The sequence below is a fragment of the Hypanus sabinus genome, chromosome 12 (genome assembly GCF_030144855.1).
Source record: "Hypanus sabinus isolate sHypSab1 chromosome 12, sHypSab1.hap1, whole genome shotgun sequence".
In the NCBI taxonomy this organism is placed as follows: domain Eukaryota; kingdom Metazoa; phylum Chordata; class Chondrichthyes; order Myliobatiformes; family Dasyatidae; genus Hypanus; species Hypanus sabinus.
Genome location: NC_082717.1, coordinates 50,090,680 through 50,105,831, shown reverse-complemented (window position 1 = coordinate 50,105,831; position 15,152 = coordinate 50,090,680). Strand labels below are relative to the sequence as shown.

General features: G+C 37.5%; 1 protein-coding gene across 12 annotated transcripts in view; it reads left to right on the top strand.

Annotated features, from left to right (window-relative positions):
- nrxn1a (neurexin 1a) overlaps positions 1-15,152 on the top strand; it is a 1,527,797-nt gene that overhangs the window by 1,495,337 nt on the left and 17,308 nt on the right. For 5 of the 12 annotated variants that reach the window (XM_059985919.1, XM_059985915.1, XM_059985916.1 and 2 more), the window contains one exon: positions 6,836-6,921. In XM_059985919.1, the coding sequence (XP_059841902.1) occupies positions 6,836-6,921 (86 nt within the window). Of the gene's footprint in view, positions 1-6,833; positions 6,922-15,152 lie in introns of all 12 variants that reach the window. The other 7 variants (XM_059985909.1, XM_059985911.1, XM_059985912.1 and 4 more) reach the window with 3 other exon arrangements.

Sequence of the window (15,152 nt, the reverse complement as noted above, 5' to 3'; positions counted from 1 at the left end):
GGCTGTGTAGAATGAACAATTGTAAGTACAATACAGGAAAAGATTTACAAGAGAAAACAGCAGAGTTTTGATTTCCTTGAGACATTTACTTTGGTTGATTGCACCCAACAAAGTGGCAATATTCCCTTTAATTTTTTAAAATTAAATTGATTGACATGTTTTATGTCTAATTAAATTGTAGGCTTTCTTTCTTTAATGGAATTAATTAAAATCATTACATGGAGCTTTGTAAAGAGGCTACAATGTGAAGATACATATTATTTGAAATAACATTGGCTTTCTGCCACTGAATAAAGTATTTAACCCTGAGAGAACTCAAATAGGTTTTTGAATTTCATCAAAACTATCATTTAATGCTGTGGCCAGACTATTCACAATGCAATGCAGATTATTAATATTTATATCCAACCCATTTACAGTGCTTATTCATTCCCAAGGTAGAGTTTTCTCAAGATATGTAAAAAGAGATTGAATATTTTCTATTGCATTCTTTGGAGTTTATCTTAAATTTAGAGAATGAGCAAATGTGGGGAATACCAAAGCCATTGCAAAAGGATTTTATGCTTTCCTAGTGGATGTGATGAATAAACTCTTCTCGGGCTTCTAGCTGGGTAGAAGTTTTGATTATGACCAGTATTTGGAAGATCAACTCCGCCATCATGAAGTAGATGAAGATGACAGAGTTTGTCATTGAAATGTCGACTATAATTGGTACCAGTACCCACTGGAAGACTGAGTAGAGTTTATTCGATTAAAGCTATTGTTTTAAGTTGCCATCTCATTCTCTAGAATATTGCCAGCGCCACCCAGGAACTAATCCAGAGAGTGAGCCACTTTAGTGGCATGTTTGACTCTGTTTAAACAATTGAAGAAGTTGTTGTGGTTTTATATATTCATAACTCATTTTCTCTCCATATCAGAGTTTATTAATAGTGAAGTGGAGCAATGAGGCTTTCAGGCTGCAACAAGTTACCTTTTGCAATTGAACACTTTCCTTTGTGGCTTTGCAGTTATTTTAATGTGAGCAAGATGATAAATACCAGGGAAAGCAAATCAAAAGATTGAGATTGATTTATGTGACATATCTGAATTTCTCTGTTCCACTGTTTGAACAACCAATCATACAGATCAGTTTCATACGCAGTAAATTCAATTGTTATTACAGTACTGGCTGGAAAATTGATCAGTTAATCTACTCCTTGAAAATGTAATTTGATCTACTTTTCTGCATGTGAACACATTTTTTTTCTCACTTGCTAGCTTTTTGTTGACATGATTTTACCTTTTAGTTTTTATTGTGTGTGTTTATGACAGATGGACTTGGCCTACCTTAAACTGAGCTTGCTGTTGATAAAATGCCATCCAGTGATACTTGGACAAGGAGTACCCCCACTATAAAAATAGTTCCCCACATTTCAAGAAGCTAGAAGATGTTGACAGACCACAAATGGACACCAGTGAGCAAGTGAATGATGAGAAATGAAAAGGATCTTTCCAATGATGGAATCAGCAGAAAGGAATATTGTGGATAGGGAAGGTCATTAGAGTATTTTCCCAGGAATTCCTGCTTTGTAGTACTTCTAGTGGCTCCATACATCAGTTTTGTGATGATTAGAAGGATTTGCAATGTATAAACAAACCAATTGATAGAGTATTTAGCTCTATGTAGAGTCTGTGTTTCAACAAGAATAAGATACATTCCCTGCATCAAATAATTTCATTAGCCAATTAGATTTTTCATTCATCTAGTAAATTAAATTCCATTCACTGCGATTTCAACATCACCTGCATAATCACCTTAAGTTCATGTTCAAGTTCAGTTTATTGTCATTCAATCATACACGTATATTGCCAAATTAAACAATGTTCCTCCGAACCAAGGAGCACAAAACAGTATATATAACTCACACACATTACACACAAAGTTAGGTTATCATAAATAAATTCACAAATAGCAGCATGCATGTATGATACAGGTTAAAAACTGATTGCAACCACTGGCATGGCCTCACACTTTTCTCAGTGCCTAGCAAAATTCTTGCCAAAGTAAATGTCCAACGGATTACCGAAGCTGTCGATGTGTGCTTGAGGAAAGAGCAAGCTGGCTTCAGAAACTGTGTTGACTATATCTTCATGCTATGTAACATCAGAGAACAGTGCACAGAGCGGCAGAGACCACTGTATGTGAATTTCATGGAAGAGCTTTTGATGGCATCCAAAGGGAGAGACTTTGGCGAATTCTCAGATCATATGGAATTCTTTCCAAAATTGTCCAGCTTATCCAGAGTTTCTATGCTACCTTCACCTGCACAGTTGGGGATTGCAATTTAGCTTTGATGATAAGACAGGAGTCAGGCAAGGCTATGTGATGTTGGCGATGTTATTTAACCTGCTGATAGACCAGGTTATGAGGCAAACAATGGAAGATAAGTAGAGAGGCGTTAGGTGAACTCCGTTCTCTACTTTAGAAAACCTCGACTTGGCAGATGTCTTGCATTACTATCACATACTGTCTATACCAGCACATGCAAGAGAAAACTCAGTACCTGTGTAATTTTCGTTGACAGGTTGGCTTCTCATCTCATTTCAGCACATCATTTGTCTCCTGTAGGGCAGAGGAAACACGAGAGACCAAAGACAACTTGGTGCTGTACCATAGAGACAGAAATGAGGACCCTGAACCACACCTGGGGCACAGTATAGAAGATGGCTAAGGACAGGCAGAGATGGAGGACTTCCATTGGTGTCCTAAATGTCAATGGCATAACAAACATTTGATTGATTGATTATGCTACAGGTGCTTCAGACATGATGAGACCTGGGTGGTGACGGAGTTTAGTAGTCTTATGGCATGGAGGAAGAAGCTGCTTTCCATCCTAACAGTTCGGCCTAATGCTATGGTTCCTCCTACCTGATGGTAGAGATTGCTGGACATATGGGAGCGATCATTGATAATGCTAAGGACCCTGTGTACACAGTACTCCTGATAAACGTCTCTAATAAGTGGAAGAGAGGCCCCAGTGATCCTCTCAGCAGTCCTCACAATCCTTTGTAAGGATTTCTGATCAGATACCTTATAATTTCCATTCCAGATGGTGATATAGCTGATTAGGACTCTCTCGATAGTACTCTTATAAAAATTGGTTAAAATGAGGTAGGATGTTGGTGAGCCCCACTTGCCTCAATCTCCTTAGGAAGTGGAGACACTGCTGAGCTGTCTGGACCGAAGAGGTGGTGTTGAGGGACCATGTGAGATCATCCATTATGTGCACTCCCAGAAACTTGGCATTCCCAACTTTCTCCATGGAGGAGCTGTGTATTTGTATTGAGGAGTAATCATCTTGCACTTTTCTAAAGTGTATAATAACTTCTTTGCTCTTGTCCACATTGATACTCAAGCTGTTGTACTCACACCATTCTACCAGCTGCTCTATCTCCTCTCTGTACACTAGCTCATTGGCTTTGTCAATAAGGTCAAGTACTGTTGTGTCATTAGCGAACTTGACGATTTGGTTTGAACTGGAGTGCTGTCATGATCCAGAAAGGTAAACAGCAGGGTGCTGCGCTGCGCACACAGCTCTAGGAGAGACCTTGCTCAGTATGATGAAGCTAAATTAAACACTGAGCTGAAGTCAATAAACAGTATCCTGGCGTATGAGGCACCATTTTCCAGATGGGACAGGATGGACAGGAGTGCAGAGGCTCAAATCATCAGAGGACAGATTTGAGTGATAAATGAAATAGAAAGGGCTTAATATAGCAGGAGATGGGACTTAATGCAATCCATAACCATAACAGCACTACATTATTCTTGAGGTCAGTGACAGTGGATGGTAGTTGTTGAGGTAAGTTACTGTTGCCCTTTTGTGCACCAGGATGATGATGACTACCTTGAAGCCTGAGGGGACAGTGGACTGTTCCACTGAAGTTGTCTGTTAGAACCTCTGTTAACTGGGCTGCATAGTCCCTCAGCAAATGAGCAGGTATGTTATCAGGCCCTGGCTGGGTCTTCCTCACATCAGCTGTGGCCAGACAAAGTGCCTGCACCTCAGGGGAAAGGGAGACCTTCTCATCAGCATGTGTTGGCCTCAGGCTGTTGAGTTCATGACCTGCAAGGTGTTTGGAGCTCACTTGGAGAATTGTTCTGGTCGCCTAATTTTTGGAAGGATGTGGAGGTTTTAGAGAGGGTGCATGTAAGATTTACCAGGATTCTGCCTAGATTACAGAGTATTTCTTATGAGGAAAGGTTGAGCAAGTTAAGGGAGATGAAAGGTGATTTGAAAGGCATACAAGATGATAAGAGTTATAGATAGAGTGGACAGTCAGTGCCTTTTCCCCAAGATGCCAATGGCCAAGATGAGAGGATATTCTTTTAAGATGATTGCAGGTAATTCTCGGGTGGAGAATGTCAGAATTATTATTTTTTATATAGACTGGTATATGCAGAGTACGATTTAAGATGCCCTTAGAGAGGCACATAGGTGATAGAAATATAAACAACTATGTGAAAGCGAGAAGTTAAATTGATCTTGAAGTAAATTAAAAGGTTAGCACAACATCATGGGCTGAAGGATCTGTACTGTGCCATAATGTTCCATTTCAAAGTATGAAAGGGATAAAAAATATAGTTTCCATGCACGAACACAAAAGATGCTTGTTATTGAAAGTACTAACAGTATCCATCTGTACATTGGATTTAAATGGAAGTCCAATGGAGTATGATTGGTGGCTGCTACTCAGTCAAGCATTGAGTGACAGCATCTAAAGGTAAATTTATCTTCCACGTACATCTTCTGTGATTCCAAGAAATATAGATGTATCCTGAGAATTTCTATTACTTTAAATTTATGTTAATATTTTTATTTCACAAATTAATTGATGCAACATTTAAAGAAATTAAATTATCAGAATTGGTAAGGTGATAGCTGACAAGCTCCTTGTTTCAAAGTAAGATTAAGGACATGTTAGCTCAAAAACTGAATGAACCAAATGTCTATTATTTGACACTGTGGAGGCTATAGGCATACAGGAAAGAACTGATGCTTTAACTAATGTGAGTTACTTAACTGACATCAAGCAAAGTGCCTTTGTTAGCTGAAAAGTTGGCAATCTTCTATGTTATTTAGTGAGTGAATAAGAGAAAGATTGTGAGACAGTCTGGTTCACTAGACAAATAACCTTGTATTCAATGGGAGCATGAAAGAATTAAGAATTTTAAATTAAAGACACACCGACCGACTTCATTCACTATTGACCTCGCAAATATGGACATACATAACTGATATGATCCTTGCAACAGATCATTTCCAATGAGGCCGCTCAAGCACAAGGACTAAGGATGGGGTGTCTAAGCTAGGTCCATTCACAAAGCAGGAAACATCCTTTTGGATTTTATCTGGATCTAATGTTGTGAAATCTCAACAATCAATGGTCACTAACCTCAGAATTTCTGTACTTGTACTCAGAAATGCACACATTTCCCTGCAAGTTTTAGTCATTTGTCATATTAAATTCATAAAGTGATTCCTACATAGCCTTTTAATACGCACTTCCACAACTATAGTCATCAAGAATCTACATAAACTGCTGTAACCATAGAAAACTGGTAGTCAAAACCGTGTCAGGAATATATACAGAACCTTGTCAGGACAAAGAATAGGACTGAAGCTACAGTATAACATCTAGGCAACACGAGTGAATCTGCAGATGCTGGAAATAAAAAAACAACGAAATGCTGGCAGAACTCAGCAGGCCAGACAGCATCTATGGGAGGAGGTAATAACGACGTTTCGGGCCGAAACCCTTCATCAGGAGTAATTGACTCCTGAGTGGATAACTTACAATCTCCTGAATATAGAAATGGATATTGTATTGCATAGCTATTTCAGTCAGAGATGTGTCACTGTATGGATACATCACAACAGACAGGTAGAATAAGCTAGACTGATGGCAATTTGAGATAACTAGTATAGATAATCAATACAATTACTAAGTAGCTTCAAATGAGGTGACAACACCTAAACAAAATACTAACACTGAGTTACAATTGAAGTTCACACTGAAACATTTTGTATTTTTAAATTTGTGCATATCAAGCTTTGCTTGTAATGTCTAAAACATTAAGCATGTTTTAGATCCAAAGTTTAGAAACAGGATGAAAGTTATGCGCCATGTATTTAACTAGTAAAATAGCTCTCATGTCAATTTTCTTTTATTGAATGTAAATTTCTAGAATATACTTGTAAATTCTGAGTTTTATATGATGCATGGCTAATTGGTCTCTCAGTGAGCATTTTAGGATAGCATTGTCTAGGTAACATTGTCCCTAATTAGCACGTCATTGCATGTTTATTTCTTTAATTAACATATACAATTCTTTACTACAAAGTACTCTTTGAAAATGCTTTTAAGTGTTCAGACTTTCTGGCTGTAAACCTACTGAGATCCATATATTTGTAATCAAAAACATGTGTTCTGGATTTTAATATCTGGCTGAATTGTGGTTTTAGTCCTTTTGACTCTTAATAATAATTTGTGTGAAATGTATTCAAAATATTCTTGTTCATTATCTCTCCCCTGGGAAATTAGTAGCTTGGACAATGATTTGTACCACGACAATTATTTTAGAAAATCCAAGCTGTCAAATCAAAATATTTGTATAAGTAAATTATTGAGCTGATGCCATTTAAATATTATTAATCATGGCAAGTATTTGAACAATTCTTAAAATATTGGCTGTTTTTCTATTTTTGAAAATTATCTTGTGAATTTTAAAATATTTCTATTATTTGGAATTAAAAAGTTCAAAATGCTATTATTTTTATCTCCTACAGAGCACAGATGATCTATTGGTTGCATCTGCTGAATGTCCTAGCGATGATGAGGACATTGACGAATGTGAGCCGAGCTCAGGTGGGTTAGGTTAGTCCATTTTTATTATTTATCCCTCGGTGTCTCTGTGATTGTGTATTTGCATGTTTTATTTGTCTGCTTGATCAGCGGAAGGGCTTTCATGATTTAGTCACTATGGGCAGGCAGAGCAGTTAAATTACTTGTTTCTGGTAGCTGAAGGAATTACGTTTTAAATTTTATCAACATTGTGGCATTTCAATCAAGCAGGCAAAATAGTATTGGAGTTAAAAACACCGTCAGCCAACAAGTTGAATGCAGAACAGAATTTACAATAATATTTGAGCACTCTCCATTTAATTGGTGTGCAGAGAGCACAGTCCATCGCCTACCAAGGTCGCCTAAAAAGAATTGATATAGAGAATAAAAAGTTTTTTAGATTTGTTTTTACAAGACTGTTTAATGTCTTTTTCACAGTCAATGGATAATGATGATATCTCTAATACACATTTTTTCAGGTATTTACAGGTTAGGAATTTCTTACGTGATTTTTTCACCAAATTACCCCTTGGCCTGCTCTTCAAATTTAGCTTATGTTATTTTTCAATTTAAACCTTTTCAAAAACAATTAACAGCTATCATTTATAAACAGTTAATGAATGCTTGTGTGTCGCCTAATGACAGAGTTCAATGTACCTGGGAAGTAGAACTTCAACATTCACTTTCAGATAATCAATGGAGTAAAATTTATTATTTAGTCAATAATTTATCTATCTGCGCATGCCATATCTTAATTCAGTTGAAGATAGTACATAGGGCCCATATGTCCAAAGATAAATTGGTGCATATTTTTCTGAATATAAGCCCTATTTGAGACTGATGTAACACAGAAATGGCTACTCTAACTCATATGTTTTGGTCATGTGTAAGTTTAAATAATTTTTGGAGGGATGTGTTTGGACTATTATCTAAAGTTATAGATATGAATGTTCAACCTAATCCACTTACAGTAATTTTTGGGATTTTTCCAGAGGGAGCAAGCAAAGTGTCTGCTTCCGCCCAACATGTGATAGCTTTTTCAACTTCGCTGGTTAGGAGAGCTATTTTGCTACATTGGAAAGAATCTAATCCGCATACTATTTTCTATTGGCTCTCCTCCATTATGTCATGTCTAAGCTTGGAGAAAATTAGAAGCTGGACATTTGATACATCCTTTAATTTTGAAAAAGTCTGGCAACCTTTTATTCAATATTTTCACATCATTTAATTTATTTTTATTTATTCTCTTGGGGAAAATCCTTGTCCATGAAGGTTCGGAGATGACTGGAAGGATGTGTTTTTTTTTCTTTCTGTGTTTTTTCTAATTTTATCCTCAATTGGACTGCCCAATCTTTCTTTTTTTTCTTTTTCTTTCCTCTTTTTCTCTTTCTTTTTTTTGTTTTTTGTTTCAGTTTAGTTAGTGGGTTTTTTTTCCTTATCAATGAAATTTCCAATTTTTTTATGAATGTTATGAGTTGTTGTAGTTTTTTTTACCATTGTATATATAACAGCATAATATTTTACTTTTTTGATTTTGATATTATATACTTTTTGTTTTTCTGTTGCTGTTTATATGTCTTTTATATTATCTACTTGTTAAACTCTTCTTCCGATTTGTATATTCTTTATTTGGAAATCAATAAAAAAGATTGAAAAATGAAAAAGAATTGATATAAAATATAGCGAACTGCACTTCCGACAAAATTGCTGTAACGCCTTATTTAAAAAAAACTGGGAATTCATTACCCACCAGACATATCAGAGTGTACCAGCAGAATCTTGTACTCTGTTTCACAGTTTTTTTTCCCATTGACTTCTATGGAATAGTTCTACAATCTGGGTTGCAATGTTAAACTTTACTGACCAGGAGAGAATTCCGAGGCAGAGGTATTTCCATTCAAAGCATAGTTCCGTTCAACTTGAATGTATATGACCAATCCTAATCATCCACAGAAGTGCAGTATTGAGTTATGATCATCTCCAACTGAATGGGGAGGGTGAGGTCTCTACATGAAGCAAAGAAACAAGCATACATCAAACACATCCATAATACAACATGAGATAAGTTGGATATTCTCCTACAGTTATGCAAATATACATAGCTCAGCATTCATACATACATACCTTTCAACTTGAACACATATCCAATCATTCTGGAACTTCAATATGGACGAAAGTATCTTACATTTTAATGATACATTGATACTAAAATATGTAACTTGTGACTTCTATGCATGAGTTAAAAAAATCTTTTACTGACATTGTTACATTTTGCATGTTCACATTTAAATAGAATTAAGAAGATAATTAATTGCACTGCTATCCACAGAACAGACAGTGAAAACATTTGTTGATGGTTTCTGCACATCATTTGAAACAGGTCAATTTAACACAGTTATGGGACTCATTCTGTATATAATTTCTGTAAAACTATACTCTAACATTTACAAATTCTGTTTCACTTCTCATGAATAATTTATATTCACTCAGTTGAAAAATTTCTAGAAACATGCCAAATCCTCTCTTGTCTCTTGAACTGGAGCTGTCAAAGGAGGCAATCACTGTTCACACTGTCACCGTAGGGTAATGTTCCGCTATGTTCCCCTTATTCCTCTGGTTGCAATAAATTTCTGATGTGCTTTCCTCCTCATCCCCCTCCTTCACTCCCACCTTCTGCTATCCAAAACGAAAGCTACCTTGTCAAAATGTGATTTTTGGTTCCCTTCTCTCGTTCTTGTTTCAACATACACAATTTGCTGCATTTCATAACCAATGTGGAAACAGAAATCAGGTGGTATTGAATGGGTTTATCTTCTTATCCTCTAGCCCAAAGGTTCACAAACTTTTTTTTATGCTACACCTACCATTAGCCGAGGGGTCTGTGAACTCCCGGTTGGGAACCACTGCTGTAGCCCATCTTATTTCTGTTGCACTATAGATGAATATCACACAGTACACAGAGTTCAATCCATTCACTTCCATTCAATTTTTGTGTCACTGGCCTGAATTCTGTACTTCCAGCAGCTGATTTCAATCCCGTATCACTTCAAATGGAAAATTCTTCTTATAATTGTTGGGAATGCACAAAGTAGACCAGATTTTAATTTTATGAAGTTAATTCTCTCCATTATCCTCTCTTTTATTTAAGAAACTCGGGCTTTTGCAGTTATAATTCCACAGGAGGGAGAGACTACTAATTCTCTTTCTTTATGTGTGAGCACCAATAATAAAGTTTTGCCATGCTATTAAATTATTGAAAGTTATTACAGTCAGGTTTAATTGGTTGCTTCCTGGAAGAAGACAATACCTGCTCCATAGAGACAAATCGACTTGATTTGCCACTCTATTCACCAAGGAATTCTGGAACATTTCATAGCACCCAAAATTGCTGCTATGTAAATATTAGAAATCAATTATTTGTCAGTTGTCAAAATGAATGATTGAAGAGTGATGTCAAGCAATTTTTGAACAGTAGTATCCAAAACTAAGGCCACGTAGTTTTTCACGGTGTTGATACCTTACATTTATGTTTGGTAGTGGGTGCTGACAATGAACTTTGGGAACAAGAATATCCCAAAATTGTGTTTCTCTTGAATGTCTTTATTTCCAGTAATCAGTGGCAGGTAGGTCCACTAAAACAGCGGGTTAAAAAAACAACCTTACTTTCAGGTTCAGTCAGGAAGAAGAAATAAACAGTATAGAATGGGAGTATTTTCACCTTGCAGTAACATGAGTTAATTAGGTACAAAATTAACTGACTCCCTGTTTGTTTTCCACTAAAATGTGTGCTCGGGAACCCTGGGAGAACTGTATCACACAATGCGTGACATGCACATCCATGTTGTCTAATGTTCCTTTGACACAAACCATAGAAGCTGTTACTTCCTGTTTTGAGGATTCTTCTCCTGGGAGCGGAGCAAATTGAAACTTGGTATGGTGTTTCAGGTTTCAATGGGGTAGAGAGAAATCATTCCTTTTGTTGGAGCGGTCATTGACTATAGAACACAAATGTGAAGTGTTTTACTAGATCCAGGAGCCATGTGCAGGAAAGGTTATGCTGTGGATGGCTGATGCAGATTGATTGCAGCCTTTCAAAAATATTTGAAGGTTTAAAATTACAAAAAACAGTGCTAATGGTAAAGTTAGCAGAAACACATCTGAGAGGATTTTTCAGCAAAGATGGCACAGATTCATGGGGCCAAATGGCCCCTTCTCTATGGTAACGGTTCTATGATTCAAAAGCAAGAACTAGCTGGTATGAAAAATTAATAACTTGTTTTAACTGAAATTGTATTGGAATCTTCAGAGTAGGAGACAAAATGGAATAGGGTCAGGGATTTATCTTTCAGAATAAGCAAGCAGTAAAGTCTTTGACAGATGAAGCCTTTTTTGAACATGTACCTTTTATGACATGATGACAATGTAGATGAGTCCTCAAAATATAGTCAAGAAGCATTCTTTTAAAATGAAGCAATTATTGAATAGTGAAAAGAAATGTTGTAAAATAAAAGCACAATAGAACAAAACTTAATGGAGCAGATCAATCAAAATAAAACCCTATTCAGTGAACACTTCGTGTCACAATTTAGAATTATGCAAAGCAAAACATGTTCCAAGCTGTGCTGTAGGCCTAGATTAAAGAGGTTGTTATACTCTGAGTTTCTAACATTATGTACTTACTTGCCAAAAAGCAAACTCTATGTTGTGATTCTAAGAGCAATTTCCTAACAGCTTGCAGCTCCACTTTTTGCATCAGACCTTGTTAGGTTAGAACCATTGGCTCTCAAGTGCAGCCAATGTCCCTGAGGTTTTGTATTGTATGTATAGATTTATACTGCACAGAAACGAGCTTTTCAGCCCACTGTGACTTTGCATAGCTACACTAACCCTACTTGCCAGTTTTATTTCTGTACTACTCTGCTGAATTAGGTACCTTAGCAGATGTTTCTTAAATGTTGTTACTGTTCTTGCCGCTAACACCACCTTTTCTGACAGCTCATTCCGGATACCAATGACACCTTGTGTGAAAATTTTATACCCAAGTTCTCCTTGAAGCTTCCTCCCTCTCATCTTAAACCTATTGGCCCCTAGTTTTAGTTCCCTACGATGGGAAATGGTAGGATTAATCTAAAAGTAAATACCTATTGTGATGAAAATGGGTCCTAGGTCACTGGTATGTAACTCTGGGAGACCACCAGTCTCCCTGATGACTACATCTGTATTAAGGTCATCCAGCCACAGCTCCTTACAGACTGTGTCAGAGAACTGGAGCTGCAGCTGGATGACCTTTGGTTCATATGGGAGAATGAAGAGGTGCTATGTAGGATCTACAGCGTTGTGGTCATCCTTAGATTGCAGAAGGCAGGTTGCTAGGTGACTGCCAGGAAAAGGAAAAGGAATAGACCAACAGTGCAGAGTAACCCAGTGTCTGTTCCCCTCAGTAAAAAGTATATCACTTTGGATACTGTTGAGGAGAGGTGACCTCCCAGGAGAGAGCTGCAGAGACTAAGTCTCAGGCACTGGATCAGAAGGGAAGGGAGTAAGAGATGAATGCAGTAGTGAAATGGATTAAATAGTTAGAGAAGCAGATGGCTGGGTGTGAAAGACACTAGGATTTTTTTTTCCCTCACAGCTGCCAGGGTCAGGGACATCTTGGATCGGATCCACAGTATTCTAAAGAAGAAGAGTGAATGGCCAGAACTCACAGTACCTATTGGTTCCATCTACATTGCTAGGTAAAGGGACAAGGTCCTGAAGAGAGAATATAGGGAGTTAGGTAGAAAGCTGAAAAGCAGGACATCAACAGTAATAATCTCTTGATTGCTGTCTGTGCCATGCACCATTGGGGGTAAGAATAGGATGATGTGGCAGATGTATGTGTAGCAGAGGAATTATGTTTCAGATTTCTGGATCATTGTGATCTCATCTAGGGAAAGTATGAAATATACAAATGTTACACCTGAACTCAAACGGGATCAATATCCTTGCGGGCAGGTTTAATAGAACTGTTGGGGAGGGTGGCGGGGGATTAAAACCAGAGTGATAGAGTAGAGAACAGGACAGTTGGTATACAAGTAGGTGTAATGTGCAGTGAGTCTGAGGAAGGATCAGCAGTTGATAAAGGCAAAATTGTAGCCACTGGGATGGATTGAATTGTGTCTTTAATCCAAGTAGTAGTTTCAACAGTTTGAAAAACTGAGAATAAAAGAAATTACAAAATCAAAAATTGCAGAAAGAAAGATGAATTTAACTTCCAGTGGCATGAGGTCAAATCTGAAAAGGGTGATGAATACAGGACTGAAGGTGTTAGATTTGAATGCATACAACATACGGAATAACGTAGATGCCCATGTAGCACATTTGGAGATTATGAATTTTTGGGCATTACTGAGTCGTAGCTGAAAGAAGATCATTGCTGGGAGCTTAACATACAAGGACACACGTTGTATTGAAAGGGCAGGCAGATAAACAGAGAGAAGTGGTGTGATTGTTTTGGTAAAATGATATTGAATCTTTAGAAAGAAGTACCATAGGAATGGAAGGTGTAAATTCCTTGTAAAAAGTCACAGATGGGAGTAAATATAGTCCTCCAAAAAGTAGCCAGGATGTGGGGTACAAATAACAATGGGAGATAGATAAGCAATATAAAAAGGCAACATTACAATCACAAAGGAGTGTTTTAATATGCTGGTAGATTGGAAAAATCAGGTTGATGCTGGATTTCAAGAGAAGGAATTTGTACAAAGCAAATGAGATGCTTTTTAGAGCAGCTTGTGGTTGATCCCATGAGGGAAAAAAGCTATTTTGGATTGTTTTAAGGGGAAACAATCCATGACAAATCCATTGGAATTCTTGAAGAAATACCAAGCAGGATAGACAACTGAGAGTCAGTGTATGTTGTTTACTTGGATTTTCAGAAGGCTGTTGACAATGTGCCACACATGAGGCTGCTTAACAAGGTAAGAGCCAATGGTATTACACAAAAGGTACTAGCATGGATAGAAGATTGGCTGACTGGCAGGAGGCAAAGTGTGGGAATAAAGGGGCTTGTTTCTAGTTGGCAGCCAGTGACTAATAATGTTCTGGAAGTCCAATGTTGGGGCCACTTCTTTTCATCTGTCAATAATTTGGATGACAGGATTGATGGCTTTGTGCCCAGGTTTGCAGACAATATGAAGATAGGTGAAGGGCAGGCCGTGTTGAGGAAGCAGGGAGTCGGCAGAAGACCTTAGATAGATTGAGAGAATGGGCAAAGAAGTGGAAGATGGAACATAGAGAAGGAAAATGTTTAGTCATGTAGAAGGAATAAAGGGATAGACTATTTTCTAAATGGGAAGAAAATTCAAAAGTCAGATGGGCAAAGGGATTTGGGGTTCCTCAGGCAGGTTTCCCTAAAGTTCAACCTGCAGGTTGATATGATGGTAAGAAAAGCAAATGCAATTTTATCATTTATTTCAAGGATTAGAAAATAAGAGCAAGGGCATCATGCTGAAGGTTTATAAGGTATTGGTCGGACCACACATTGGAGTATTGTGGGGAATTTTGGGTCATTTTTCGCTCCGGACTTGGCTTGTGTTTTAAGCTTCTACAACTTCCTACCATACAAAAGCTCTTGCAAAAGTCCATGTAGACAATCTACTGCCTTATTCTCATTCACCCTTTGGTTACCTGTTCCTAAAGCTCAATCAATTTTGTGAGGCATGATATCCCATACATAAAGCCGTATCAACTCCCTCATCAACTCTTGTCTTTCCAAATGCAAATAAATCCTGTCTTTTAGAATCCCTGCCAATATTATTTCAACCACTGGAGTAGGAACACCATACTGTAGTTTCATGGATAATTCTTGTTGCCCCTCTTAAATAAAGGTACAGCGTTAGCTATTCTCCAGGTTTCTGGTACCTCATCTGCGCCGAATAAATCTCTGCCAGTATCTCAGCAATTTTCGCACTTGCTTCCCATCACATCTTAAGATATATTTGGTCAGTCCCTGGGAAACTACCCACTTTCAAGACCTCCTGTGTAGTGTTGATATGCTCTGAGATATTGTTCCATTCCTGAATTTATAGAAATAGAAAAACTACAGCAAATACAAGCCCTTGGCCCACAATACTGTGCTGAACATGTACTTACTGTAGAAATTACCCAGTGTTACCCATAGCCCTCTATTTTTCTAAGCTTGATGTACCTATCCAGGTTTCTCTTAAAAGACTCTGTTGTATCTGCTTCCACCACCATCGCTGGTAGCCCATTCCACGAGCTCA